At 35.7% G+C, this 13,315-nt stretch overlaps 1 protein-coding gene across 2 annotated transcripts in view; it reads left to right on the top strand.

Annotated features, from left to right (window-relative positions):
• The window catches only part of LOC150080713 (rho guanine nucleotide exchange factor 17-like), a 394,606-nt gene that overhangs the window by 377,671 nt on the left and 3,620 nt on the right, over positions 1-13,315 (top strand). The window contains exon 23 of one of the 2 annotated variants that reach the window (XR_016547420.1): positions 5,852-5,977. Coding sequence is in view for 1 of the 2 variants with exons in the window: in XM_090381790.1 (XP_090237916.1) it covers positions 5,852-6,022 (171 nt within the window). In the remaining variant the exon portion in view is untranslated. Of the gene's footprint in view, positions 1-5,851; positions 6,023-13,315 lie in introns of those variants that run through there. The other variant, XM_090381790.1, reaches the window with a different exon arrangement.

Raw genomic sequence — 13,315 nt, 5'->3', positions numbered from 1 at the left:
ATTTTGTAGTAAATGTTTTTGTAATTAACAAGAAAAAAAGTCATTTGACATTTTCTTTGTCTACCAGAATGTGCTTATAGCCCAAACTAACTTGTAAAGTACTAGAGAGATACAGTTCTATAACATATGCATTGTTATTTTTATAACTGCAACCTTCAGCAGTGTCATGCCGTTTGTCTGTTCAGTCTACACTGCTCAAATTATCAATAATTTTCAATAAAAGTTAATTACTTATTTCTTTTTTTTTTATTTTGCCATTGATAAGTCCAGAAACCTTTGTTAGTTATCATGCACAAAGTAAAAATGCAGGACTAAGCATGTTCTCAACAATTACATGCATATGTTATTATTATTATTATTATTATTATTAGCCATATGGTGCAAGGAAGCCTGAGGCTTATACTGCACCAGCCAAAAAAAAAATTAATTTACCCTAGGACCCAGAGAGAGAGAGAGAGAGAGAGAGAGAGAGAGAGAGAGAGAGAGAGAGAGAGAGAGAGAGAGAGAGAGAGAGAGAGAGAAGGAAATCACCAAGAAAGAGAAGAATGATGATATCCAGCTCAGGACCCTGGGTGTGCCAAGCCCATACTCACCAGATGTGAGCCCCTGGGGGGGGGGGAGTTGAAAAACAAAAATTTTAAATCAGCATACATCTCTCACAGTGAACTGTATGCTCTTTACAATTATTATTATTTACTCAATTCATTGCTTATGCTTCACCCCTGAACAGCCTTTGGCTAGTAGGCAGCATATCCAGCAGTTGTTACACATTCTCACTCCACCCAACTGTTGAAGCATGTGAATTTTTTTATTGAGATTTCACTTATTCTCAATCAAAGATAATATTCAAATAAAGGAGGATAAAATATATCTCCAAAGCACTACAGAGGTATTTTATTTAAAAATATATGTTTTTAATATGAAAAATTGATTTTTCCATTTCATAAAAGTGGCATCAAAAAGTGGACAATTTTGAATTATTTCTTGCTGATTTTTTAGAAAAATTTCACTCCATTAAGCGAGTGCACATTTGAGGAAAATGTAAATTATGTCAGTTATTTTCATATCCCCACACTTAACCTGTAACCCAGTTACGGGTTAAGTGTGGGGAAAAGAAATTTGGAATGAATCGTAGGATAGAATAAAATCTTTCTCATTCTAATAAAATTTTTAAAAATATGTGAGTTATTAATTTTTATAAGTTATAAAGAGGGGAAGGAAGAGAAACACTCTTTAAAATAACAAAATTTCTTTGAATTAAGTAAGAAAAAGTTTTGCATATATATATATGAATATTTAATGTGTTTTTTTTATATATTCTTCTTTTTTACATGAAGGCTATTACCAAATAGTCAAGTTGGTAATACATTTTTTTATAACTGAATCAAAAATTGATTGTTCTGTGAAACAACCTTTCTTTTTAATTAAAATGATACTTATTTTAAATTCCGCACTATGAAAACTGCTTGAAAGTCATTGTATTGTGATATTTTGAAAAAAAAAAAAAAAAAAAGTTCTGTCAATCAGTGTTACTCTATTTAAGTGTTTGGAATTGCCACAGTAAGAACATTAGGAAATTATTTTGCCATGTATTGAATATTATTGAAATATTATTTGGGGCTTACATCCCTGAGTTTTTAAAAATCTTTTTGAGTCTAATAACATTTTTGGTAATTAAATTATAATTTTGAAATATTAACTAGAACAGTTTACTGTTGAAAGAACCCTTTGAGGTCAATCATGCGATACATATTGCTGCTTTACAATGCTAACCAACTGTATTTTAAAACATTTAATAATGCTGCCACTGTTTATATATGTTTTAAAAATACTGCATATTTAAAATGCTTAAAACTGACAGTAGCCTCTGACACAATAGGTCATATCTTTTTCACCCTGACATGTAGACTGTTCGAACATAGTGTCATTTTCCTATTTGTCTGTTGAACTGAAAACTTATGCTGTATACTGTGTGAAATTTAGTTTTAGAAAATGTCTCTAGGCTAAGAAAGAAGTAAATCAAGAATTTCTGACATATGTTAGGGTATAAATTTAAGTAACACTACCTTTGTTTTTAATGAAGTCATGTATAAACAGATACATGGACTGGAATCTCCAATTAGTGCACATCTGATCATGGAAGAATTGGGGCGGGAAAGAGATTAAAGGGAGAAAACATTTTATTGCAACATGTTGAATATTATTGAAATATCTCCTTTTTGATAACAAAAGTATTGTTGTCAAAAAGGAGACATTTTGAACCATCTGAACCAACATCTCTTCCCCCCACCCCTTTTTTTTTTCAAATTTACAAGTGCAGTATGTGAAAATCAATGTATGTAGGTTGATTCACAGATTATTCAGTTTCATGCACCAACACATAGCAATAATATTAAAACAGGATAATGTTCACTGTAGGTAAATGCTGGGCAAAAAATTGCATGCTGTACACCCCCAAATTAATTCTCCCCACTCCTGTGTTTAGTATTAGTAGTAGCAAATGATGCAAGAAAGCAAGCTTACCAACACTTCCCATATCACCTATCCATCCCTTCTAGTTTTTCCTTGAATTTATTCAAACTTCCTATTTCTACAACACAAAATGGAAGTTTGTTCCAATAATCAACTAACCACTGGCTGAATAAAAATTTCTACACATCTATCCTGCAAGCATCCTTCTACAGTTTGAATTTATGTCCCCTCATGTGCATAGTCTGAGCAAGAGGCAGGATTTTATTGGCATTGATATTACTTGATTCATTCAGAGCCTTAAACACCTCAATTAGATCTCCTCGCAGGCGTCTAGTCTCCAAATGTTGCAGTTTACAGAACTGAAGCCTTCCTAGTAAGAGCACCCTTTTGTTCCACTCACTAATCTTGTTGCTCTTATCTGCATCTGCTCCAACAGATACACATCACTTCTGCAAGTGAAGCTTCCAAACCTGTATGCAGTACTCAAGATGTGGCCTAACTATTGCCTTATACAATGGGATAATCACCTCCGTATCTCTACTGGAAAAATTCCTCTATATCATTGACAAAATCCCATGGACTGGCCTGTTTGCATGGCTCAGAGAACTTCATATTTAACTGCACAATTACTCCCAGGTCTTTTTAATTCTCTACTACAGAGTGTGATATCACACAGTTATGTTAATCTGTAATTACTGCTGCAGATATGAACTACCTTGCATTTGTTGGTGTTAATTTTCAGTTGTCACTTCTGAGCCCATCTGCCTAATTTATCTAGATCTTGTTAAAGTAGCATACCTTGATTACTGTCATTAGCCACCCTGCCAATAATTCGGGAGCAGACCACTGCACCTTACTCTGCCTATATCATGCACTTGTCCGTTCAAAATTAGATCATGGGTCCCAAGTGTACACATCAGCCATTACAATGGCTAGATCCAGTTCATCATCAAGCCATCCACATTGCTACTAGAGTTATTAGAACATCTCCTGTTCAGAGTTTATACGTCAAAGCAGATGAACCACCTCTGTCCCTGCAACGAAAGTAATTGTTTAAATTATACTTTTAAACTGAAATCCCTGCCATATAACCCTACGTGGACAATGTTGCTGAGTCACCAAGGCAATGACTGCCACCCTGGCATGCTTGCCTTCTATCATGCGATTTCTCCATCAAATATTAGAGTAAGGCTGACACACCATCTTTTCTTTACCAACAACTCTATACTGCTCACTGAGCCGAATACTCTGATTTCTTGCCTGTCTTCACTGATTGCTTGAAGTCAGAGTTATCTGTCAGATCTGCTGCTGTCTTTTCAGATAGTGGGAAGATTCCCCAGGAATGAAGCATATATACAGCTGAGTTTTATGCTATAGAGTTAGCCTTGGACCATATTGAAACTCACAACTACCAAAGGTGCATGGTGTATACTGACTCATTAAGTATACTACAGGTTTTATTGAGTACAATCTTCACCCATCCTGACCCAGATCCAGCAGACATTACATTCTCTTTATGAGCATTCCTTTGACATCCATTTCTGTTAGATCCCAAGCCACATTGGGATCAAGGGTAATGAATCGGCTGACAGTGCTGCCAGATCACTGCAACCCCATAACAACAGCAGTCTGTTTGTCCCTTATACAACTATAGGCAGCTAATACACTCTAGATTACTCTCCCAATGGCAACAATCTTGGCATGAGCAGATCAAAAACAAGCTATATCAGATAAAGCCTGTTATCCAACATTGGCAGTTGAGTCTGTGCAGGAACCATAGAGAGGAAGTTGGCCTAGTTCACCTCCACATAGGATATGGTCATCTTATGCATGCATTCTTGCTGAGAGCAGATGACTCTCCTATATGTGAGGATTGTGACACCTTTTTAACCATTTGTCATATTTTAACCAAGTGTCCATGATATAGACAGGAACGTTTTATGTAAATGTTTTTACCCATCTGACTGATCCTTATACACTCAGTCAGATTTTATCTGACAATGACAATGTATCAGCTGTTTTTAGGTTTTTAAAATCAATAAACCTTTTCTCTTGTATTTAAATATTTTTTTATTAGTTTACCTTGTATACATTTATATTTTTATACATAGTAACCTAAGCAATTACATCACTACAATGTTTACCAATATCTTGTATGGGACGTGGTTTTGGCACATTATAGCCCTAGTTGCTGATGTGCCATTAAAACCTTGCCAACCTTATCTATGAACTTAGACATTAGGCCTGATAAGGCCTTGCTATAATTGATGAATAACTGACAGTACTCCAAGCCCTAGCTGCAAGTTGTATAACTGTCTGATATTCCTTTATCAATATCATTAATAAATGCTGAAAATAATAATGAGCCCAGCTGAACCTGGGGGACTCCATTATTAATATTTGTCCATGAAGAACAGTACTCATTGATAAGAACTCTGTCTTCTCAACTCCCACTCAACCATCCCTTTATCCATAGCACTAACTTGCCTTTAATGCCACACTGCTCCAATTAGGATTGGAGAAGATTTATAAAATCAACTGCTTGGAGTATGATGCAAGTTATATTGACCAAGCAAAGATATACTTGAGGATATGCTAGGAAGCTACATAGTTGCTATACAAAATGTAGATTTCAGCTTGGCTTTTGCCAAATATATATGGCAGAGGGATCATAATACAAACCTGCACTCAGCTTCTGTCATCAGTCAAGAAGGATCAATAACAGGGATGCTGCTTTGAAGCAATGCACATTTACTGTGAAAAACAATTAATCAACAGAGATGGGAATTTGTATTCACCTTTGTGCTCATTGAATTAGTGATGCTGTGTCATGGCAAAGCTCATTGGAAGGTAAGAAATGGTGGAGGAGGAGATAGTTTAACAGACTAACCAGAAAATGACAGGGATATTAGTGAATACACATGAACAATTTACATGTCAGTTATATATGAGTTTGTTGCCAGATGTAAGATGATTTAATTTTAATCTATGTTTGAAAGCTTCCCCCTTGTGTGTCTATGTGTAGTACTCTCCAGTATTTTCATTATATCATATTATTTTTTATTTATATCAGTTTTAAGTATTTTAAATTAATTGTATGATATTTTTATTTATAAAACTTGTATAAACAATTCAGTGTCATTAAAAGTTTTTAAATGCAGTTGGTTGGTATTGGAAAGAAGCTGTGTGTGTGTGTGTGTGTGTGTGTGTGTGTGCGCGCAGAGAACAGTTTAGATCACTGTACTTAAGAAGCTGTATCTGTAACATATGTGCTCACTATTTATAGCTTATATTCTGAGAAAGTTAGCTTTGATAACATGTGTTTATATTATATTTATTAATATGATATAACTTTTTTTTTTTTTTTTTTGTTTTTCAGCCTGTGATGATATTATAAGACAACATAAATCTGCCTGTCTAAGGGTAACCTCACTTCTAGCTTGTAAAGATCTTCTATGGGTTGGAACAAGTGCAGGTGTGGTTCTAACGCTGCCAACACCCGTTGTTACTGCCAGCACCGTACAGATAGACATGGTTCCTAATGTAACTGGTATGTGCAGCTTGTCTTTACATAACTTTTTTTTTTAATAAAAACCCCAAATACAAAAGGTATTAGACACTATAGTACTTAGTACCATGCATGGGTCAAAGGCTGGAAAGACAGAAGACACTTGTTGACATTAGACTTGACTTTAATTTCTGTAGATTGTAATTTTTGGGAAATACATTTGAAAACAGTGAATGGATGTTGATTGGTTGAGACATGTACTTGGACTGGTTTGGAAGAGAGTGGTGAAATTACAGGTGTTCAGAAGAACAGAGTTCATAGAAGTATCTATAGAAAAGACATGCAGCAGAGACTGAATGCCTATGATACAGAGATGAGAGACTTCATAAGGGACAGAGGTCATTAATTAATCTGACTGCTCTCTTTGGAATAGAGCCTAGAAGCTTGAGAGAGGTTTTGGGGGCACCACTGCAGATGTAGGAACAATATTACATGGTAGGGTGGATTTATACAGAGTTAGCTGTTTAGAAGTAATGCAAAGAGCAAACCAACTTTTTTTGACAGAGGATGCATTATGACTTGCTTATGCCAAGAGTAATTAGAACTCAGGGTGATCCCCAATAGAAATATATAACCTTGTCTAGAAATCTGAGGGTTATCAAAGATGAGTATAGGAGCCATATACTCTTTTATATGAGAAGTAAGACAAGGCTGAGTTGTAGAAGGATTAAAGTTAACTTTTCTTCAGTTCATTGTAGAATTACCTGGAGATTTGGAATCGATGGTGGTTATTGAAAAAGTAGAAGCTGTTTGTGCAGACAATATTTCTCAAACTAGAAGGTGGATTATATATCATGCTGTTTGTTTGTTTGTTATTTGGTTTTTAGGAGCATTAGCAACTAAGGCCATATTGCTCCAGGAATATGCGGTGGTCATTCCTTTGACCTTTCCGCATCCTCCGTATTTGGTGGTGACGGGCTCGAACCCCGGTCTAATCAAGAAGCGTGTGCTACGCACTGCTGCTCCTTCCCACCTGGCTACGGAGGCGCATATATCATGCCCTCGACAAAACTATGAATAAGATTTTCAGTCAGTGGAAGAAGGTTTTTAATATACAAAAGGAAAAGAGTGGGAGAAAGAACAGAAGCTTGAGGAACATCAGAATTAGTAGAGAAGTTTTCTCTGACTGCTTGCTGCATCACCTGCAGCAAAAAAACTGGCTACTCATTTGAAAAAACAGATGGCATTCCAATAAGATAAGAGCTTGTTTAGAAGACCTTTATGCCAAACACAATCAAAAGCCTTAGAAATTTTAAAAGCAACTGCTTGATTTTTCATCAGAATTTTCCATTGAATTTCTCCAACAATGAATAATTTAATCCAGTATATCCCCAGTGGATCAATACTGACAGAATCCATATTGGTGATTATTAATCAGATGGAAGATTTTGATATAGTTTAAGAATTGGCAATTGGTGAATTTCTCCATTATTTTGGAAAAAAATAGAGGTAAATTCAATGGGATAATAATTGGATGGAAGGGATTTGTCACTCTTTTCAGTAATAGGCGGGATATGAATAAATTTCCATGAAAGGGAAAACATCAGTGGAATAAGAGTGTAAAAAGGCAATATAAAACAGTAACAAGCTGAGGTGAACAAGTTGAAAAATGCTATCAGGACCTGAAGCTTCCTTGACATCAAGATTAAGAATTCTTCTAACATTTTTCTCTCAGAAGACTATGGGAGGTATTGGGTATGGCAGGAGGTGATTTGTCAAGATCATTGATAGAATTAAAAGAAAAGTAGGATGCTAATAAGTCATTTTTCTTTTGCTGAGGATGCATTTGGAACAGGGGTAGAAGTATAGAAAGTCAGAAGTTGCAGTCAACAGCAAGAAGCAAGTTTTCCCCACATTTCTGTTCAAAATCGAGTTTGGGTTGATTAATAATTGTTTTTCAAATCATGTTAATTCTATCCCAATCTGAACAACTGTATTACAAAAAAAAATTTAATACAGTTAGTTGGATTGGATAAAATTATCATTTTTCATGTACCCAACTTCAGGGAGTTCTTTCAACAATTGTTTTACTATTATTGCAAGGTTTAGTGTAGACAGAAAATTATGCTGGAAAAAGATGATACTGAGAAGAAAATGGAGGAGAAATCGTTGAAGATAAACATAAAAAAGATACCTGGGGTGGATGGGATCTATCTAGTTATATTAAAGGAGGCAGCAAAGGAAGTAATCAAACCCTTAGCCATAATTAGGAGAGCTTCTTTGGACTCAGGAGTGTGAGGTACCCATGTACTGGAGATGTGCAAATCTGACCCCAATTCACAAAGGAGGATCAAAGGGCAACACAAGTAATTATAGACCTGTGAGTTTAACTTCTGTTCCAGAAAAATTAATGGAGGCACTGGTTAAAGAAGCACTGCAGGATCATCTAGACAAGACTTCAGTTATAGCTCGGACACAACATGATTTTGTTAAGGGGAAGACTTGTCTGACCAATTTGATTGGATACTATGATGTGGTCACAAAGGAACTGGATGCAGGGAATAACTTTGATATCATATATTTGGAACTTAGAAAGGCTTTTGATACTGTGCACATGGAAGACTGCTGAACAAATTGGAGCAGTGTGGCATTGGAGGCAAATTGCTGCTATGGATAAAGGGATGGTTGAGTGGGAGAAGACAGAGTGGTAATTAATGGACACTGCTCGTTGTGAACTAATGTTATTAGTGGAGTCCCTCAGAGTTCAGTATTGGATCCATTGTTGTTTTCTATATTTATAAATGATATTGATGATAGAATATCAAACTTAATGTCCAAGTTTGCTGACGATACCAAGGTTGGCAGGGTTGTTAAGGACACTAATGACAGTATGCTGCTACAACAGGATCTAGAAAAGTTGAGCAGATGGACAGAGGTGCAAATGTAGTTTAACATTGACAAATGTAAAGTACTCCATATAGGAAGCAGTAACCCCCAGAGTAACTATCAACTCTGTGGTACTACACTGACAGTGGTAGAGAACAAAAAGGACCTGAGGGTAATTGTGCAAGTAGATATGAAGTTTTCTGAGCAGTAGCTCAGAGTAGCTCATGGTGTCTTGTCAATAATATACAGGAATTTGTCTTGCAGGGATCAGGAGATGATTATCCCCTTGTATAAGGCAATGGTCAGGCCACACCTTGAGTACTGTATACAGCTCTGGAGGCCTCATTTTAAGAAGGATGTGGAGCTGTTGGAACAAGTGCAGAGAAGGGCAACAAGATTAGTGAATGGAACCAAGGGTTGCTCTTACAAAGAAAGGCTTAAGTTTTGCAAATTACAGTGTCTGGAGACTAGGCACCTGCGAAGTGATCTGATAGAGGTGTATAAAGGCTTGAATGGTTTGAGCATGCTCAATGCTGATGGGATTCTTCCTCTTTTTGAGGAAAGACAGATGTAGGATAGATGTGCATAAGTTTTCCTTTAGCCAGCGGGTGCTTGGTTGGTGGAACAGACTTCCATCCTTTGTTGTGGAAGTTGATAGGCTAAATAAATTTAAGGCTGAGCTGGACAGGTATTTGGAAAGAATGGAGGGGTGAAATGGGAGCTTTTTTTTGGCTGATGCTGCATAAGCTTGCTTCCTTGCATCATAAAAAAAAAAAAAAGCGCAGCCATTATCAGCCCACTTCAGGATGGAAGCCTCCTCAACAATTCATGCTGAGGGAAATGGACCATAATCTGCCACGCTGGTCCAGTGCAGGTTGGCAGATCGATCGTATTCAGCAGTCAGGGGCTTGAACCCCGGTCTAATCAAAGAGCATGTGCTACTGCACTCCCGCTCCTGACCACTCGGCTTCGAATGCCTCTACTAAATTTGGATAGAAGCCAGTTGCAATATGCTACATTTTTATCTTGAAACAGCTTTAGCACATTTATTGGAAAACTAAGTTTTTTTAGATAAAGGATAAAATTTTAGGTGGAATATGGAATAAAAGATCATAATGATAACCAACTATTGAACTTTATGCTTCTTGTTTAGTAGATACGAGTGCCAAATAGTGATGGTGCCACTTTTCTCAAAAATTAAGGAAGATTGAATTCCTCCTGCAATGCTTCAGAGTCATCCAGAGTATATACAGTTGTGATAATTGAAATAACTAATTAATTCGAATGTTGCCATTGTCTGACCATGTGATTACATCCTAAAAGTCATCAGCTTCACTGTTCTTCTGAGAGTATCACTCACAAAATTGTGCTAGTCAATCAGGATCATCTTCCTGAATTGCATGTATTAGCTAAGATATGAAAAGTTTGATTTTATGTTCTTAAAGATTCTCATAATACTTGAGTGACTCAAAGACAGTTCTCAGAAACACTGAGAACTGTCATACGTTCTTCTAATAGCTTGGATGTTTTCGGTACTTCTTGATGTTCTTTCCCTCCCACAGATTTCCTTAGGCACTTCCGTAGCCAGGTGGGAAAGAGCAGCAGTGCGTAGCACACGCTTCTTGATTAGACCGGGGTTTGAGTCTATCGCCACCAAATTCGGAGGATGCGGAAAGGTCAGGGAATGACCATTGCATATTCCCGGAGCAATATGGCCTTAGTTGCTAATGCTCCTAAAAACCAAATAACAACAGATTTCCTTATTAATGTTATGGGCAGTTCTGTGTTCTTCAAGCTTATCACACAGGCAAATTATTAAAGATGCAAATAGATCTACGATCCATTTGTGCCTTTGTCACACATGGACATTTCCATGTGCATTGAACCCTTTTAATGTTAATGTTTTCACACTTCTGGTACCATTTCAGATTTAACTTTCCTTTCTTCAAATGTTAGTTGTTATTTTTCATACTCTGATCACCAGCTAATCTGCGATATGATTAAAACAATAAAAATAGCTGTTTATTTTATCTTTAAAATTAGCAACTTTTTATTCAAATTGGTCATTTCATCTACAAATTATAGCTATTTAAGTGTTTAAACATAATTCTGACTTGTTCTGTGTATCCAGTTGGTATCTGGTTTTTGAATTGATCTTCAAAATTATAGATTTATAAGATTATAATTTTTCTTTGATTCTATATTCCCTCCCACCACCACTTCTCCCTGACAGCTTTCTGTCTACATCAGTAGGATTTGTTTTATTCCTTTCATATATCCCTAGTTGCCATTTATTATACATTGGATGAATATGATTTTTTATTATGAAAACCCCAAACACCAAATGTATTAGAATGTATAGTATTTAGTACTGCATGTTAGTGTTGCAGGCTGAGAAAGCAGAAGATATTTGTTAACATTAGACTTTAATTTCTGCAGATTATAATTTTCAGGAAATACATATCAAGGAAGCTTGTTCTAGAGAGTAGCAGTATAAGGCATAAATGAGGAAGAGAAAAGTTGATTCTATGAATTATGAGTTGGACAGTGAATAGATGTAGACTGGTTGCAGCACAGTGGTGAAATTACAGATGCCAGTTAAGAAGAACAGTGCCTATGGAAGTATCTATCTATAGAAAAGGCTTGCAGCAGAAACTGAGCATCTGTGAGACAGAGAATGGAGAGACTTTGTAAGAGATGGGTCATTAATTAACTTTACTATCCTCTTTTTGGGGAAATCATCTCCAATGTGAAACACTATTCCTTGGTAGGGCAGGTTTGAAATTTGTACAGAGTGAAAAATGCTGAGAGTGAAAAAGAAAACCAAGTTTTTTGGATGCAGAGAAAGCAATATGTATGATGTGCTGATGTCCAGAGAGATTAGAAGTAAGAAATATGTGAAACCTCTAGAAATCTGAGTATCATTGAAGATGAGTATAGAAGTAGTGACTGAGTTTAGAAAATTACCTGCAGCTTGGCTTTTAAGGAATTGATGGTGGTGGATATTCAAGAAGTTTAGGCTGTTTGCACAGAGCAAGTTTTCTGAAACTGAAATGTAATGTTATGGATAGGATTTCCAGTCAGCAGAAGCTCATTATATAGAACAGCAAAAAAGTGGGGGAAAGAACAGAATCTTGAAGAACACTAGCATTAGTGGAGAAATTAGAAGACAGTAAGCAGTCTTCTTTCTGAATGTTCATTGCAGGTTATGGTAAACTGGATACCCAATTGCAAAAAAACAGTGGGCAATCCATAAGATGGGAGTTTGTTTAAAAGACCTTTATGCCAAACATGATCAGAAGCTTTAGAAATGTCAAGAGCAACTGCTTGAGTTTCATCAGACTGTTCCATTAAATTTGTCTAAGGATGAGTAATGTAAGCCAATATATCACCAATAACATAAGTCAGCATACAATAACCATTTGATATAAAAAAAAAAAAAAAAAAATTTAACTCTATAACTACAAAGTATGGACAAAAGCTAGGGAGCTCATGGTACATACCATTTTAAAAGGCATTCCTCAGATTTAGACTGTGCAATAAATACAGATTGGAAAATGGTCATTTCTGAAATAATTTTGATCTGCGCTGAAAATCTACTGAATTATTGTATGTTTGGAATTTATAAAAAAAAAAAAAAAAAAATCACCATATTATTAAAAAATGAAATTATACCAAAAAATTGCCATATGATGCATATTTTCCTAAAAATGGTCTTGCTCATTGATTTATATTTTCCTGCCAAAAAACACATTTGTCACTTTCTAAATGGTGTATAGTTAAAAAAGCAAGGTCAAGGTGCATAGTGTGTATATTATTTTAAATGATTATATTATGTATAATATAATATTTAATGACATAATTATATAATAATGTCGTTCTGCTTTTCAGTTCATTTCTGTTCATATAGGTTTAAAAGTTTCATAATTTTTATATAAATTGTTTTTTCAGTTTAGACAGCAAGTAAGTATGAATGCCATGCAGTCTTTTAGATTTAAGTACATTGCTAACTAGGTTGGAAAAGAGTGGTGAAGTGGACATGGAAGAGTCCAAATGGATTAACTACTAATGAAATCGACTTCATCCTCACTAACAGAAGATATATTGTGAATGATGTTACCGTCCTGAATAAGGTAAATGTTGGAAGTGATCACAGAATGGTAAGATGTACACTTGATGTAGACGTAGGAAAGGAAAGGAAAAAACTGACTCGAGTAAATAATACAAAGGTCTTTGAAATAACAGAGGAGGAGTAAAAGCAGTATGTACTGGAACTTAAGAACAAGTTTGAGCTTCTGCAGACTGCTCAGGACCAAGATATCGACGAGGAATATTACAGCTTCCTGAAAGTGATAAAGCCCAAGAAACCTATAGGGAAACAGAAATCCAAAGAAGAAAAAATTAGTCAAGAAACACTTGTCATGATGAACCAAAGACAACAAATGAAGA

This window comes from Mastigoproctus giganteus, chromosome 9 (genome assembly GCF_048544385.1).
Source record: "Mastigoproctus giganteus isolate SK-2022 chromosome 9, ASM4854438v1, whole genome shotgun sequence".
In the NCBI taxonomy this organism is placed as follows: domain Eukaryota; kingdom Metazoa; phylum Arthropoda; class Arachnida; order Uropygi; family Thelyphonidae; genus Mastigoproctus; species Mastigoproctus giganteus.
This window is presented reverse-complemented; position numbering and strand designations above follow the sequence as displayed.